Source organism: Rhea americana, unplaced genomic scaffold (assembly GCF_003343005.1).
Source record: "Rhea americana isolate MKP2758 unplaced genomic scaffold, rheAme1 scaffold_200, whole genome shotgun sequence".
NCBI classification, from domain to species: Eukaryota; Metazoa; Chordata; class Aves; order Rheiformes; family Rheidae; genus Rhea; species Rhea americana.
This window is the reverse complement of record NW_028186151.1, coordinates 1,149,637-1,163,163: the sequence shown is the minus strand read 5'-3', so window position 1 is coordinate 1,163,163 and position 13,527 is coordinate 1,149,637. Positions and strand designations below refer to the sequence as shown.

Below are 13,527 nucleotides of genomic sequence, written 5' to 3'. Positions count from 1 at the left end.
AGGGCACTACTGTTAGAGCTGTCCAGATGGCAAATATGTTTTATTCAGGACTTTAATCCTGTCAAGTCACGCCAGGATGGACGCCGAGTGTGATCTGTAGCTAATGCAGTTTGTTTCACACGCTGTGGAGCCCAGCTCCACCTGCTCCTGCAGGCCAGCCTGCTGCCAGCACCCCTCTGTGCAAGGCCTCCTTCCTCCCAACCCGTTGCTTCTTGCCTTTCGCCTGGAGAGATGTTGGTACCACGCTGTATCGTTCAGCCAGAGGTGTTAGACATTCCTCTGCAACAGGTTTGTGTGCTTTCTGCTGGGTGTTGGTGAGGGTTAGAACATCTATTCCCAATGCTTTGCTTAGAGCTAGACAAGCGTTGTCTGACCTCTGTCAGTCCCTACGCAGAGTCAACTTACTATATTCAATGTATCTTGACTCCCAGAAACACCAGAACTTTGCAAGGGCTTTATAACTTTGAAAATATCCATTAACATTTTACACAGGGGAATGCGCAACCTTGTAACTATGTAGCAAATATTCCCAGGTACGGTATTAACTGGGAAAATACCCACTCCTGTAGCTTTGGGATTGGTTTTGGTGGTAGATTCCTTCAGCAAGGAGTAGGAAATCCATGTGAGAAAGGAATTGGAGGCACTTGGTACCATTGGCTTCTCAGCAAAACATCTGTGTGTTAAGATTTGTTGTGGTGTTTGGGGAACAGAAGTGATCTAGTTAGAGGAAAACTGAGTGCAGGTGTCCTAACTAGTAGCTAGAGGAGCGGCAATGAAGTTAAAACTGAAAATTAAATGCAGATTCAAAATAAAATAGCCAATTTCAAAAACATGAATTATCTTTTAGCATCTTTGAAATCAAAACTGAATGTTTTCTTGGACCTTTCTGCCGGGGGATTTTAGTTTCTTTATTTGTAGGGTCCTTAGTCTCCTTTTTTTGCTTTACTTTAAATCTCTATTTCAATCAAAATATTCCTATGGTTAGATGAAAACTGCTGCCTTTTAATAAAACACTTCAAATCTAGGAGGATCTGTGGAACAGACTTATTTAAATACAGTGACAGATGCTGGGCTGTTGCAACCTGTTGATAGTTTCACAAACTGCCTCAGTCCCGGTTGCCAGGAGTTATGTGTAGTTTCGCACAGCGCTTGACAGTCGTATCTTCAATCTCCAAGGAACCGGCACAGCTCAATACGTCCGTCTTCAGTGTGAAATTGCAGCCTTTCGGTCTGCCTTTGCAGATCTGCCTTGAAGCACAGGCAGGGAAGAAAGCTCCGTGTGCCTTTCCCTGCGCTAGCAGCGGCTGCAGTAGCTTGTCGTCCAGGCCTGGTCCGGGCTGGGGATTCAGCACCCAGTGTTTGCAGCTCAGCTGGCGCTGTGAATAACCTCTGGTTATTCAGTGGTGCTGTACTTGCCGCTCTACTGATGGGGCAGCTGCTGCTCCCCTCCATGGTTTGTGCTCCTTCCAAGCTGAGAAGTGCCCCAAAGCAGTTAAGGAAAATGTAGATAACTGTCTGGTTTGGCTTTTTGATTTTTTGTTTTCTTTTCTGATGGCACGCTGGAGGAGAGGAGCGAAGCAAGTAGAAGCAGGTTTCTTTTCTTCTGTTTCTAGTCCCCAGATGAGAGGTGATGAGAGGGAATTAAGGCTTGTTCAGCGGTGATTGCTGCAGCTGATGGCATCTCTGGCTGCTCTGGAGAGCAGCTTTCAGAAAGGCAGGTGGCAAATGAGCATCTGCCCCTTATAAGTCCCTGAGATGGCAAGCTGCAGTCTCCGGGTCCCACCTCTCTTCCCATTCCTTTTACCCTCAATTGCTGCACGATAGAAACAGCATTTCTTGTTGTCTGACATGTGGCTTGAGCATAGAAAGGCTTATGCAGCTGCCATCAAGCTCCCTGGACCAGCGTTATTCCTAAACACGTTGTAAACAGCAGCGTGTGGGTGCTTGGAGCTGCAAAGGGGGCAGTTGGCAGAGACCTCAGCTTGGGTTTTCTGAAAGGTAACGTTATGAGTGAGTCTACTGGAGGGTCACTAGTCCTCCTCGCAGAGGAGCACTAGGATCATAGAGTCCCAAACCATTTATATTTGGGTTCACCAAGTAGGACGACTACTTTCTTTTGCATTTCTTCACCTTCTCTTTCTCACTCAAAAGTCCTGGCATTGGGAGAACACCGGACCTTTTTAGTTTTCTGTGATTAGCTTTTGTGGGATGCTCTTTAGCAGCCTCCTTAGTTCGTGTTTAGAAAATGAATTATTTGTCTTCGTGTGTGATGCTTCTGTCATCTCAGATTTGGGCAGGGAGCTGAGATCAGGCTGAGCACAGGCCTGCTCTGCATCGTCCGTATGTAATGTTTAGTCCACGTGCTTGCTGTGCATCCTTCGAAGCCTGCTGCGCTATGAATAGATATCGCCTCTGCTCGGCTTGGCGTCCAGCGAGGACGCTTATGGTGAGGGTACTTGGGGTTTGTGTTTAATGCTGAGCAGCACTATTACTCTTTGGCTCAAGGCAGCAGCAGAGGGCCAAGGGAATACCCCAGCAGTGCCCAATGCGACCGTAAGCCGTTTTACTTGCAGACAGCAGGTCCTGGTTTGCCTGCCACTGTTGCCTCCAAACAGCCTGGAAATGGCTTTGAGAGGCTGCAGGGATCCCCACTGCCGCAGGCAGTGACGAGCTGGCCGGCCCTGCCGCCGCGCCAGAGGCAGAAGCCGGCAGCACGAGGTGAGCGAGCCCCAGCGATGGCCTGAGTGCTGCCGCTGGTAGCTGGTAGATGAGCACATGCCTCCGGTGACGCGGTTGGCGGAGGGAAGGGGCCGGCAGCACTTGTTGCCATGACTGTGGAAAGACTCGCTGGCAGTATTTTGGCTCGTCAGCCGGAGAGCGATCTGACTGACGGCCGCGTACGTGCGGCAGAGGGCCGGCCGATCGCGCTGCGCTTTCCTTGCCCTCGAGTGCCTGTGGCCGCAGCGGCTGCGGAGGGTGGTTTTACCTTGGTTTTCAGTTTTTCCCAGGGAGAGCGACCTCGGTGTCCCTTGGAAAGGCCCGTGCTACCGGTCAGCAGCAGGTACGGGACCCTCGCTGTCTTCTGCTTGCTGCTTCAAAGCCCGAGCAGTGTGTGCAGCCCCCCTTGGCTGGTGATTAGCAAAAAGGTATTTACAGCCTGAAGGATATCTTGGAGGGCGAAGAAGTAAGTGTCGGCACTGGCACCTAGCGTGAGTGGTCTGTGCTCTGGATGCTTCTCTCAGACTGTTTGAACATCTCGAAAGCAATTTTCGTTGCACAGTTGCCAGTGCAGTTTCCCTCTTCCCTTGGGCAGTGATTGAAAATTGAGTCAACGGCTAAGGTGACGGGATCTCCGGTAAAAAGCCTCCGTCCCCGGGCACTGCCCAAAGGGCCCTTCGTGTTGCGGGGGCATGGGGGCTCCCCTGGGGCCGCGAAGCCGGAGCTCTAATCCAGGCCCACCTGGGCAGCTCGCGGGCTGCGACCACCAGCCCGGTGAGCTGTTGGTGACACGGCTAACGACCTAAGCAACGTGCCTGAGCTCGGCGTGCTTTCCAGGGTGCTTGCCACGACCTGCTGACCTGCTCGACCACCCCAAAAGGAGGTGACGCTAACCCCGAGCTGGGGCTGGAACTCCTATTGCATTCGCAAGGGCAGGATTTCATTCTTCGTTGTCGTTGGCCGCGCTCCTCGAAGGCAGTGATACCAGGTCTTATAACTGGGCTTGACCCACTGCCAAAGAGAGTTAAGGTGAATTTGAATTCAATAAGCAACCACTTGTCATTGGATTGTAACATTTTGGGTTAACAGCCCATGGGAAATGATTTTTTTTTGAGAAAATATCTAAGAACAAATATTGAGTGTTCCCTTAAAAATAGATCCCCAGAGACAGCAGATGCCAGATTGCTGCTTATGAGTGAGGCTGTTCTCCCTGGCTCCTGTTGCAGTTTCTTCATGATGCTTTTGTTTTGGAATATGAGCAGAAACATTCAAAATAGAAATATTGTGATGTGATAAAATGGATCAAACCTACAAGAGTGTGATACTGTATCCTCCCTCCCTGGCGTATTTAAATGCTGCCTTTTAAAGCGCTTTGTAGCCAGCCCTTGTTGCAGTAAGGCTTTTGCTGCACAGTGCTTTAACCTTTGTGATGCTAAGGACCTTCTCTTTGCAATTCTGCTGCCTTTCACTTGCAACTCTGTGACCACCCCTGAGCTGCTGGGGTGGTGCTTTTACCCTCTTATCCAGGGTGCCTCCCGCCTGCCACTGCTGAAAGCGCTGGGCAATACTGCTATGTCTGTTGTGCCCAGTTTCTCCCGGGATGCGATTGCCACCGATGTGTGAATCGCCCTTTCTCCCTTCCTCCCCCCCCCCCGCCACCTTTTCACCCTCATTTCCTAGCGTTTAGTTTATAATTTTAGACCTTAGGAGATTAATATTAGTAGATAATAGTAATTTAAATAGTAAGCATTCCCCAATAATAGCCATGAGCCATCTGTGCCTGATCACAGCATGTGCAATCAGCACTATGTCATAAGCCAGCAGGGAGACTGAGTGGAGCCTGGGGGACGATCCAGAAATCATGGGGAAGAGTAGCGAGGGAAGCCGAGCTGCTGCCCCGGAGACGAGCCCAGGAGAGACTGCTCACCTGGGGAGCCTCATCACTTCCCTTCCCGGCTGGTTACAGGGGAGAGTTTTCCCTTCCCTACCGAGTGTGCAGAAGAGTGACTTAAGCCAGAGGAAAGATGTTCTTTTTTCCCTCTTAGCAGGCTGCACACTGGCTGCTCCAGGCACCCGATCAGGAGCAGGAACTTGACTCTTACTTAATCTTGTATGTTGTTTTTGTAACCTTCTTACTCTCTTTATCAGGCAGGTTCAGAGTCTCCGCTGGATCCTCAGCAAATCCAAGCTTTCGATCAACTCTGTCGGCTCAACCGAGGAACCTCTAGAGTACGTACCACTTGTTTTCCTTTTGGCTTTAAATTTGATAAAGGCAATTTTACTTAATGCCAGGCCAGATACTAGAACTAGAAATTTGACATTTTTCTTGGGATTTTTTTCAGTGCTGGCAATTTACTCTGCGCAGAGCTGGCTGTGTCACATCATAAGGCAGCCACACTGCTTCTGGCCTCTAACAGAGCTGGGAGAATTCACTGGCAGTAAAAGAGTGGAAATGCCTCTGGCTCTCCAAGGCTGAGCCTGAAAGGTGCTCGTAGTAGGGCAAAAAAATAAAAACAGATATTTTTTCCCAGAAACCTTTTTGCTGTTTTTACAGCTTCCCCAGACAGCCTGCTGATGGCTTTGCTGCTGCTTTGCTCTGTGTGAAGAGGCTGTGATGTGCCACTAGCCTGTGCTATGGGGGGTGGAGGGTTGGCACCCTTCAGAGAGGGCCTGGGAGGATGTAGTCCCTGTTATTTGCAGTCTTTGCAACATACAAACATGATTTTAGGGGAATATAAATTATACAGTAAACAAGAGTAAAACAGGTGAGAGAAGAGGAAGATGCTGTTGCAGGCAGGTCCGTAGCAGAGTGCTGGGTGCAAGGCTAACGTGGGCCGTCACTGCGTTCAGAGGGAAGCTGTAGCAGGGTGGTGCTTTCTCAGCACATACTTCTCTGGTGTCTCTCTCCACCAAGATGATTGAGGATTAATACAGCAGCACCTTCAGCCCAGCCTGGAGGCATGTCTGCCTGCTGGTGCTCTCCTGGTCACCTAGCAGCAGTCAGGCTGGAGGTGAGGGGCATCAGTGGCTCTGGGACCAAGCAGGCAGATGGAGGACAGCAGGAACGAATGCCCATGCGTGGTTATATGCACCAACAGCAAAAGGTAGGGAAAGGTCAGCTGGGCCGAAGCATGTCCGCTGCTGACTGCCAGTGCAGCCAAGATCCCTGGACTCCATTCAGAGAAGTTGCTATGTTTTCTCAGACTTTGCTCAAGTTCTTTTTACATTTGTAAATAATTTTTCTCCTAGACACCATGCGGCTTCTGTGTTTGCATGGAGGGCCCCCCTCCAGCTGTCCCTCCATCCTGCCCAGGCAGCACGGCTTGTCCCAAGGAGAGCATAGCTCCTACTGTTCCTGTGTCATCCTTGTGCCCCCTGCCTGTACTGGCTGCAGTTGTTAGTGTAGCTCTTCAGCTCTTTCAGGGTATATTTTTTACTCTTGTAATTCAGAAACAACCCAGAGAAACTTGGGAAGCTTTTTAGATCAGGATTGCCCTGTGCAGTGAGCGCTGTGAGCCTACTGCACACAGCATTTCCTCTCCTTTGCATATGTTAAGGTTTTTCTAATTGCTGCGGGAAGAAGGTGAGCTCCATGTGAGCTCTCCAGGTCTTTCTCTATTTTACATTAAATGCTTCTGGGCAGGGTGGTGAGCTATGTGCATTTTGTCTTGCAGTTAGCTCTTCTGACTGAGCTGTCTCGCAATCATGGCGGTGAAAAGCACGGACTGCTCAGCGTTTCCCACGGTGACCCTGCCACAAGCAGTGTCTTCCAGAATGAGAATTTCCAGCTCCATCTGGCCCCTCCTCCGCTTGCTGAAGACTAGAGCTTCTGGCCTCCCGCCCTGGCTGCAGGGAACCACGGTTGGTTTTGGGCCTTGGTGCAGGGAAGCTTCTCCATGATGACGCCGAACTTCTTCCCCTCTTCCTCTGCTCCTTTCCCAGAACCCTTTTATGTGTTGGGTCTTGTTGGGCAGTTCTGGGCAGCAGCGGCTGCAGGTAATTTTCTAGTTCTGCTGCTGCTTCTTACTGTACAGATTGACAGCTGCAGAATGCCTGGTGCGACTGGAAGTCGTAGACTCTGGTGTCAAAATCCTGGCTTGCTGAAGCAGTGTGCAGCATTGTGGGTATCTGCACTAACCCTGAGGCTAATGGCAGCAGGGGTAACTTTGCCAAATAACTGGAGACTGTTCCTTAGGCTGGAGGAATGCGGCCTGTGTATGCCCAGCACCTGTATGTCTCAAGGTGCTGTGTTGCGGTTGCTGATGAGTACCACACTTGAGCATTAATTTTAGCACTAGTAAAAGCTGTCATTTTGCCAAGGCCTGGCCCACTGCCTTACAGACAGAGCCATGGGTGGTTTGATGGCACAGAATGGGTGGACCTGGAAAAGACTGAAGAATGCAAGAAAATGATACACGTGTGAGCAAACTAACCGGGGCGCAGTGTGCTCCTATGAACTTCCATTAAAAAACACCCTTGGCTGAATTTGGCTGTATGAGTTGTGGGCAAAGGGAGTGGTGAGAGGGCTGGCGGTCTGGCAGCATTGCTGGCTGCCATTTTTTAGTACTATTGCCACTGAATGCTCGTAGCAAAGGGCTGTGTCTGGTCCCTGTGGGTGAAGCACAAACCTCCTCCTTCCTCCCATGGTTATACACATGCTAGTACCTGCAGGGATGCATATGTGTAAAGGTGGCATATGAGCCACCAGCCACAAAACAAAACCTACAAGCCCTTTTTGGAAGCTTTGGCTTTTGCTTTTTGCACTGCTGCTGGTCCAAAAGGGCAGCAGGATGGTTCAGCACAGTCCAGATCATCCGCAGGGCTTTGCAGGCCCTTGAGGGCTGCAAGGTGGAGAGGACTGACATGATTGGCACTGATGGTCAAAGAAGTTTGCCAGTACTGAGGTTAACCCAGTGTTTCACAACACCAAACTGGGGAGTGCCAAAGAGCAAGACTCACTATGTTCTTCCCAGTCTAGTACCTTTATCTGACTGCACTTGTAGAACTGCAACCTAATAGCAACAGTGACTAACGTTTCTGTAATGTCATCCCTGGCTTGTGAACGCAGTCCAGAGCTGCCGTAACAGTGTGTGCTACTGGTTTGGTAATTATTATCTCATGTCTTCCCCCATTCGTTTTGGCACTAACTCTTGAGTGTTTGGGGGTATGATACCCTCAGGGTCCCAGCTAGCACCCTGATGAGCTGCAAAAAGCTCTTCAAAATACCTTTCAGCTTGGTCCAGTTGCCTCCCCTCTTTTCCAAACTGGTCCCAAAGCCAGTGCTGTGGGCAGGACTAGCACAGCAGCTTGCAGATATTGCTTTTCATTTGTGCAGAACTAACAGAGTAACCTGGCTCATCCAGGCAGAGCTTACACTGGATGGAAGGAATTATGGGGACAACACTGCTGCCCCCAAGAAAAGCAGAAGCACCAGCTGCCATGCAGAAGTCTGTTGGTCTGAGGAGCAGTGCCAGAGCCATGGACTGTGGGGCACGGTGTGCCTGGTGTGTTCACCTTTTTCCTCACTAGCATTAAGGACTACCCAGCACCCAAAACAGCCCCAGAGTGATGTTTCTAGCCTGCAGTTGCCATGTGCACCTGGCCAGAGGTAAGTCAAGGGACTAAAGATAGCTAAGCTCTTCCAGATGTCAGCCTGGTCTTGTAGCTCTTTTCCCAACATCCTCCATGCAACATGGGCAGCTCATCCTTTTAGAGTCAAATCAGAACCTGAGCTGTGAGTTTGCACACCAACCCCAGTAATCATGAAGTCCGTGAACCCAGCAGGGCCAGCCCTGGTGTGCTCCACTAGGTTACTGCATTTCTATCCATAGCACTGGGTGGATGGTTCGGCTGATGCCATCTGAAGCTGTAAATAATGCTTCCTTTGCTGGAAAGCTCAAAATGCTTCACTGTAGTACAGAAAATACACAGTTACTTAGGATAAGCAAAGATTCAGTTGTTTAGTATTTTATTAAAGAAGAAACATACACACCTCTCCCTGGCAGAGTGGAGCCGCTAGCTCAGGGCAAGTCTTTTACAGCAGACCTTTACCCGTGTTTGTGCAAAGAAAAGAAATCCCATTTCTGTGAGGACCGTGTTTCCGAACTAGGGCGAGTGATACGAGCTTTGTGAGAAAGGTGACACAGTGTTGGCTGCTAAAACACTTCCCAGAACTAGCCCTGTCCCACACCAGGCTGCTCCACTGAAGTTTTACAGGTACAACGTAAGGGAGAGGCAGCTTATTGTGCTTAAGACATCTGAACAAATCCTGGTAGGAGATACTCACAGCTTGTGAATATTGCTAATTACTTACAGTTAAAAAAGAATGTATCTTGACAACAGTGATATGGAGCTGCAAGACCACAGGATCTTAGGGTAAGTCTTGGGCATAGCCGCCCAACTGATTTCTCACTACGCTCCCAGCAGGTGCCCCCCAAGAGCGGGAGGAGCAGGCCCTGCTTGCTTGCTCGCTCTTGCCAAGTAAGAGGGTCCAAATGCCCCTTCCTGTGCTTGGCACCCCACGCTCGACAGCGGGTGGCAGCCCCCCGGCCTCTGCGGAAGGGCCCCGCTGCCGTTAGTTCCTGAGAGGATGCATCTGCCTGTCCCCCCGTGCGCCCAGGAAAAGCCTCCTCCGGGTAGAAAGCTCGGGCAGGCCAGGCACAGGAGCGAGCGTTTGCAGCTCTCCCCTCAGGTTACAAGTGAAAGGTTAAATATGAGTAAATGCTGTAGGTTTATACATAATGTTTTCTTCTACCTATGAAATGTGTCTGGTCAAAGGACAGTAAAACATTGTTAGAAACTTTGATTAACCAAGAAAGACAACCCCCACCCTTAAAAAATAAATAAATCCTATTGAGTGTTTACTACGGCTTTCATTTAAATGCCCTCAGAACAACAGAATACTTTTTAAGTGCCTTGTGAGAATGTTATCTGTTCATGCAATGGCCCAAATTCCTCACTTAACAAGCATTGCACTTTTTATATAAGTCATCAAAACTATAAAACCTATTATTTTTGTCTGAAAGTGTTAGTCTAAAAAGTACAGGATTACTTCATAACCGTTTATGTTAAATTCCTAGCACACGCGCATGTGCATGCGCGCACACACACGCACACTGTTATCTAAACATTTTCTAAAGGTACTGATTACAAAGTGTATAAAATTAGTAATACGTTGTCAGGATACAGTGAGAGAGATGAGCCATTCTGTAACACAGACTACAATCTAGGATCAGTCACTAAACTGTACACGTTTATACAGCCTTATATTCACCAATGACTTTTGAAACGTAAACAGTAAATACACAAAGAAATTCAGTAATACTGTTGAAAACACAGTTATTACTGACTCCAACTGATTCAAGCTGACTGAAATCCTCTGAGAAAGACATTTTTGTTTCATCAAGCGTAACTGAAACAAAGCCACCAGCAAAGCAGCTCTTATGTTTCCAGCTATTTAAGGAAAATCTCGTTTAGAAGCCAGCGCCGAACTGGATGAAAAGGAGAGCAAAGCCAAGGCTTGCTTTCCCACTTGTTATGACCTTGGGCTGTATTTTGATGAGCCCCACCGCCACGCTGTCCCAGGCTCTGCCAACACCGTGGTGTGGCTGAAGAACGGCGGTTTTGTTTCGTTTTCCAACTCGCTATTCTTCAGGCAAACACAGGCCCTGAGGCCACTCAGTGCTGAGCGCGCAGCACAGGGGGAAGCAGCGGGTAAAGCTGAGGGCTGATTTTGCATTTTTGGAGGTAGTCCCTGCCTTTCACCTCTCATTTTACACCTCGGTCTAGAATGGTATTGGTTAGACTGCTGTGCTACTTCCTCTCTACCTGCTCCCCCTCCTGCTGAGCTACAAAAGCCAGATCCCCTTCCAAGACCTGTGTCGAGAAGGGACTGCCTGGCTCCGGGCAAGCGATTAACCTCGGGAGCAAAAGTTGCCTTTTCAGTAGATTTCAGAGCCTGACCCACCTCAGCAGATGCTTGGTGCATAGCCTGGAGAAAAGTTGGAGGCACTTTGTGCATTCTCTAGCCTGCCATACCAACCCGCTGGAAGAGTGGTGCCAAGAGCATTCGAGATGGGTCGCACCCAGCCCTAGAGAAAGGGACGGACAAGGCGCAAGGACAGAGCCTCCTGTCTCCGCACCTCACACAGCTGTGTACGTGAAAGAATAAGGACAACTTGGTTTTGCTGCTCGCAGGCGTGCTGCACCAGCTTACCCTCTGTGCTTTGAAAGCCCGCTGCAAACAGCCTGATGGATGAAAATGCCACGGGTGGCACATCTTCATATGAATAATAGTATATGATGTAACCCAGACCAAGAAAAGGGCCTTGTTCAGCTATAAAAGTCTTACAATTTATCACTATCTTATGTGCAGACATGGGAGATTTGATCGGGCCGAGAACATGTAAAAATTGCTCAGGTTGCTGCTAGCTCACCAGTATGCAAGTCCCGTGACCGCGCTCCCATGAGGAATCTGAAAAATCAAGTGTACTGGAAAAACGGGATTGTCAGAAAAACAGAAAATATAAATACTACAAAAGCAACATTACTGAGTGGGAGCTGGACTGATCTGCTTCCCCCTGGCTGGATCACACAGTGGTTTCTATAGTCTCAATGACTTCCATTTCGCCCTGCGAGGGTGACAGCAGTGGGCATTCATCTGGCTCCCAGCTGCTATCGGGGCTGTAATCTTCTTCAGAACTTAGCTCTGCGCCCCCCTCCGTGTCCTCATCACACGACTCCATGTAGTGAACCCCCACCGCGTTGATCCCAGAGTCCTCCGAGCTGGAAGGGGACGAGCAGTGATCTGGTTTTGGTGTATTGCTCTCTCTTGTGCTTAAGGCATTGCGAACAGGGACCTCCTCGGGCTTTACCTTGTGGGGCACCGGCGGAGGCTGCCTCTGCACGTAGCACATCTTCCCGTTGATGCACTTCACTCGGTAATTGTCAATGAAGAGGTCCGCGATCGTGCAGAACTGCGGGGAATCGGGGGGCAGAGGGGGCTGGAAGACAGGCGCAAACTTCAAAAAGTGTTCGGTGAGGGAAACGGAGATCTGGATCGTGTTTGTAGACTCCCGAGGACGAACTGGTATTTCGGTGCTGGGAAGCTGCTCTACGGGTGTCATGGGCTGATAGACATATTTGCCTGGGGGGAAAACAGAAAAGCAGTATTTAAAGACTTATCTTTTGGTCAAAAAGATAACACGGTGCTTACCCAAAGTGGTTAATAACAACTAGCTTTCTATGGGAAAGCAGACTGCAAAGACATGCAGAAGACTTTTTTTTTTTTTTTTTTTTTTTTCCTTCCTTTTCCTCCCTAAACATTGACCGGTTCTACTTCAGGACTTTGCTAAAATGATTTAAGTTATTATTTCACATTACAATGAGTATCCCTGTGTATATTTCCATGTTCTTATTTCTAGACACTGAATAGGGTTTTATTCTGTATTATAAACTAGGAGATTCAGACATGATTGCAATTGGAATTTTAAGGCAAAAAATAAGGGCATTCCCAAGCCATAGAAATGCCTTTGACATTTTGATTATCTGGTTAAGTAATAAGAAAATAGGATTATGTTGGCTATATAGAGAACACCAAGTGTGAATCAAAGAGCACAACTGAAAGTCTCTACTAAAAAAAGGAATAAAGAGCAGAAAATCAGTACTTTGTTAGGAAAAACTGAGCAACCTGAGGCTACGCCAAAGAATGTAAAATGCTACATTTTATTTGCATGAAGTCTCCGAAAGATTCAAGTCCCCCTAGGGATTCATAAACTATGAAAGCATGAATTTCCAGAAGACTTGCAAGTAGTGGGGCTCTCAGAAGAGTTATGATGCAGGAGGGATAAATACTGCAAATGCTGCTTTGCAAAGGCAGAAAAAGTATCAAAGCAGTGGAGAAGTGTTTTGCAGCTTGAAGCTTTCCAGGTAAAGAGTAGAAAGCCACCGAAGTTCTTGGTGGGTTCATGACTCAGGTGCTGCTGCGATGTGGAGATGCGTCTGCCACCCGTTGTGCCTGCAGCTCTGAGGGGGGTGCTACTCTTCTCTTGCTCATCAGCCCCCGAAGTACCGACTCCTCCAGAAAATCAGAGCACTGGTCACCTGCTGAAAGACATTGTTTTCCACCCAAGGAGGACTGTGGACCAGAGATGGGAGGGAAGGGCTTTCTTCTCCCTGAGGAAGATCTCTCTTCCCCATCCTTTTGATAGGAAATCCTACCCTCCAGCTGAAAACCTTTCCCAGACAAGGCAAACTGCTCTGACTGCAACAAATCCCCAGCCAGTGGCACGGTCAGTGCCCCAACCATGTACCGAGAGCACCAGCAACGGGCCGCGTTCATGCCATCTCCCGCAGCTTTAGCAGCCTCTGCGGCGGGATTCAGTCGCTCCGCAAGCACCCAGACGCCCCATAAAAACTGTGCGTTGCCAGCAGGCCCGAGGAGGTCACCGGGGGAACCCACAAGCACGGGAGAAGGCTCTTCCCATCCTGCAGTGCCCGTTGGTACTGCGAGGGAAACACGGCTCCAAGGAAAGTAGTCTGCGCTCCTCAGCTAACCTTCCCAAGCCCTGACCCTCAAAGGGGAGGGAGAAGAGAGGCAACACCGCAGAGCGGAGAGGCAGAGCGCGAGGGATCATTGCAGCGCGGGAGAGGCACAAGCCAAGGACAGCAAAGGCAGCGAGCAGGATCAGAGGAGCGAACGCTAGACACGCGCTGAAAAGAAAAACACGCCTTCGTCGTACCGCAGGAGAGAGCAGCCAGACAGAGGCAGAAAGAGAAAGCAGGAAGGCTGCAATAAGTGGGCAGAAGGAA

General features: G+C 49.3%; 2 protein-coding genes across 4 annotated transcripts in view; one reads left to right on the top strand and one right to left on the bottom strand.

Moving 5' to 3' along the window:
• Positions 1 to 13,527, top strand: part of VPS8 (VPS8 subunit of CORVET complex) — a 93,332-nt gene that overhangs the window by 73,674 nt on the left and 6,131 nt on the right. For 2 of the 3 annotated variants that reach the window (XM_085303908.1, XM_085303907.1), the window contains exons 44-45: positions 4,867 to 4,947; positions 6,393 to 7,203. In XM_085303908.1, the coding sequence (XP_085160034.1) occupies positions 4,867 to 4,947; positions 6,393 to 6,542 (231 nt within the window). In that variant the 3' untranslated portion in view covers positions 6,543 to 7,203. Of the gene's footprint in view, positions 1 to 4,866; positions 4,948 to 6,392; positions 7,204 to 13,527 lie in introns of those variants that run through there. The other variant, XM_085303906.1, reaches the window with a different exon arrangement.
• On the bottom strand, positions 8,670 to 11,915 carry CUNH3orf70 (chromosome unknown C3orf70 homolog). Its single transcript, XM_085303914.1, has one exon. The coding sequence runs from the start codon at positions 11,841 to 11,843 to the stop codon at positions 11,307 to 11,309; it is 537 nt and encodes a 178-aa protein (XP_085160040.1). The 5' UTR covers positions 11,844 to 11,915; the 3' UTR covers positions 8,670 to 11,306.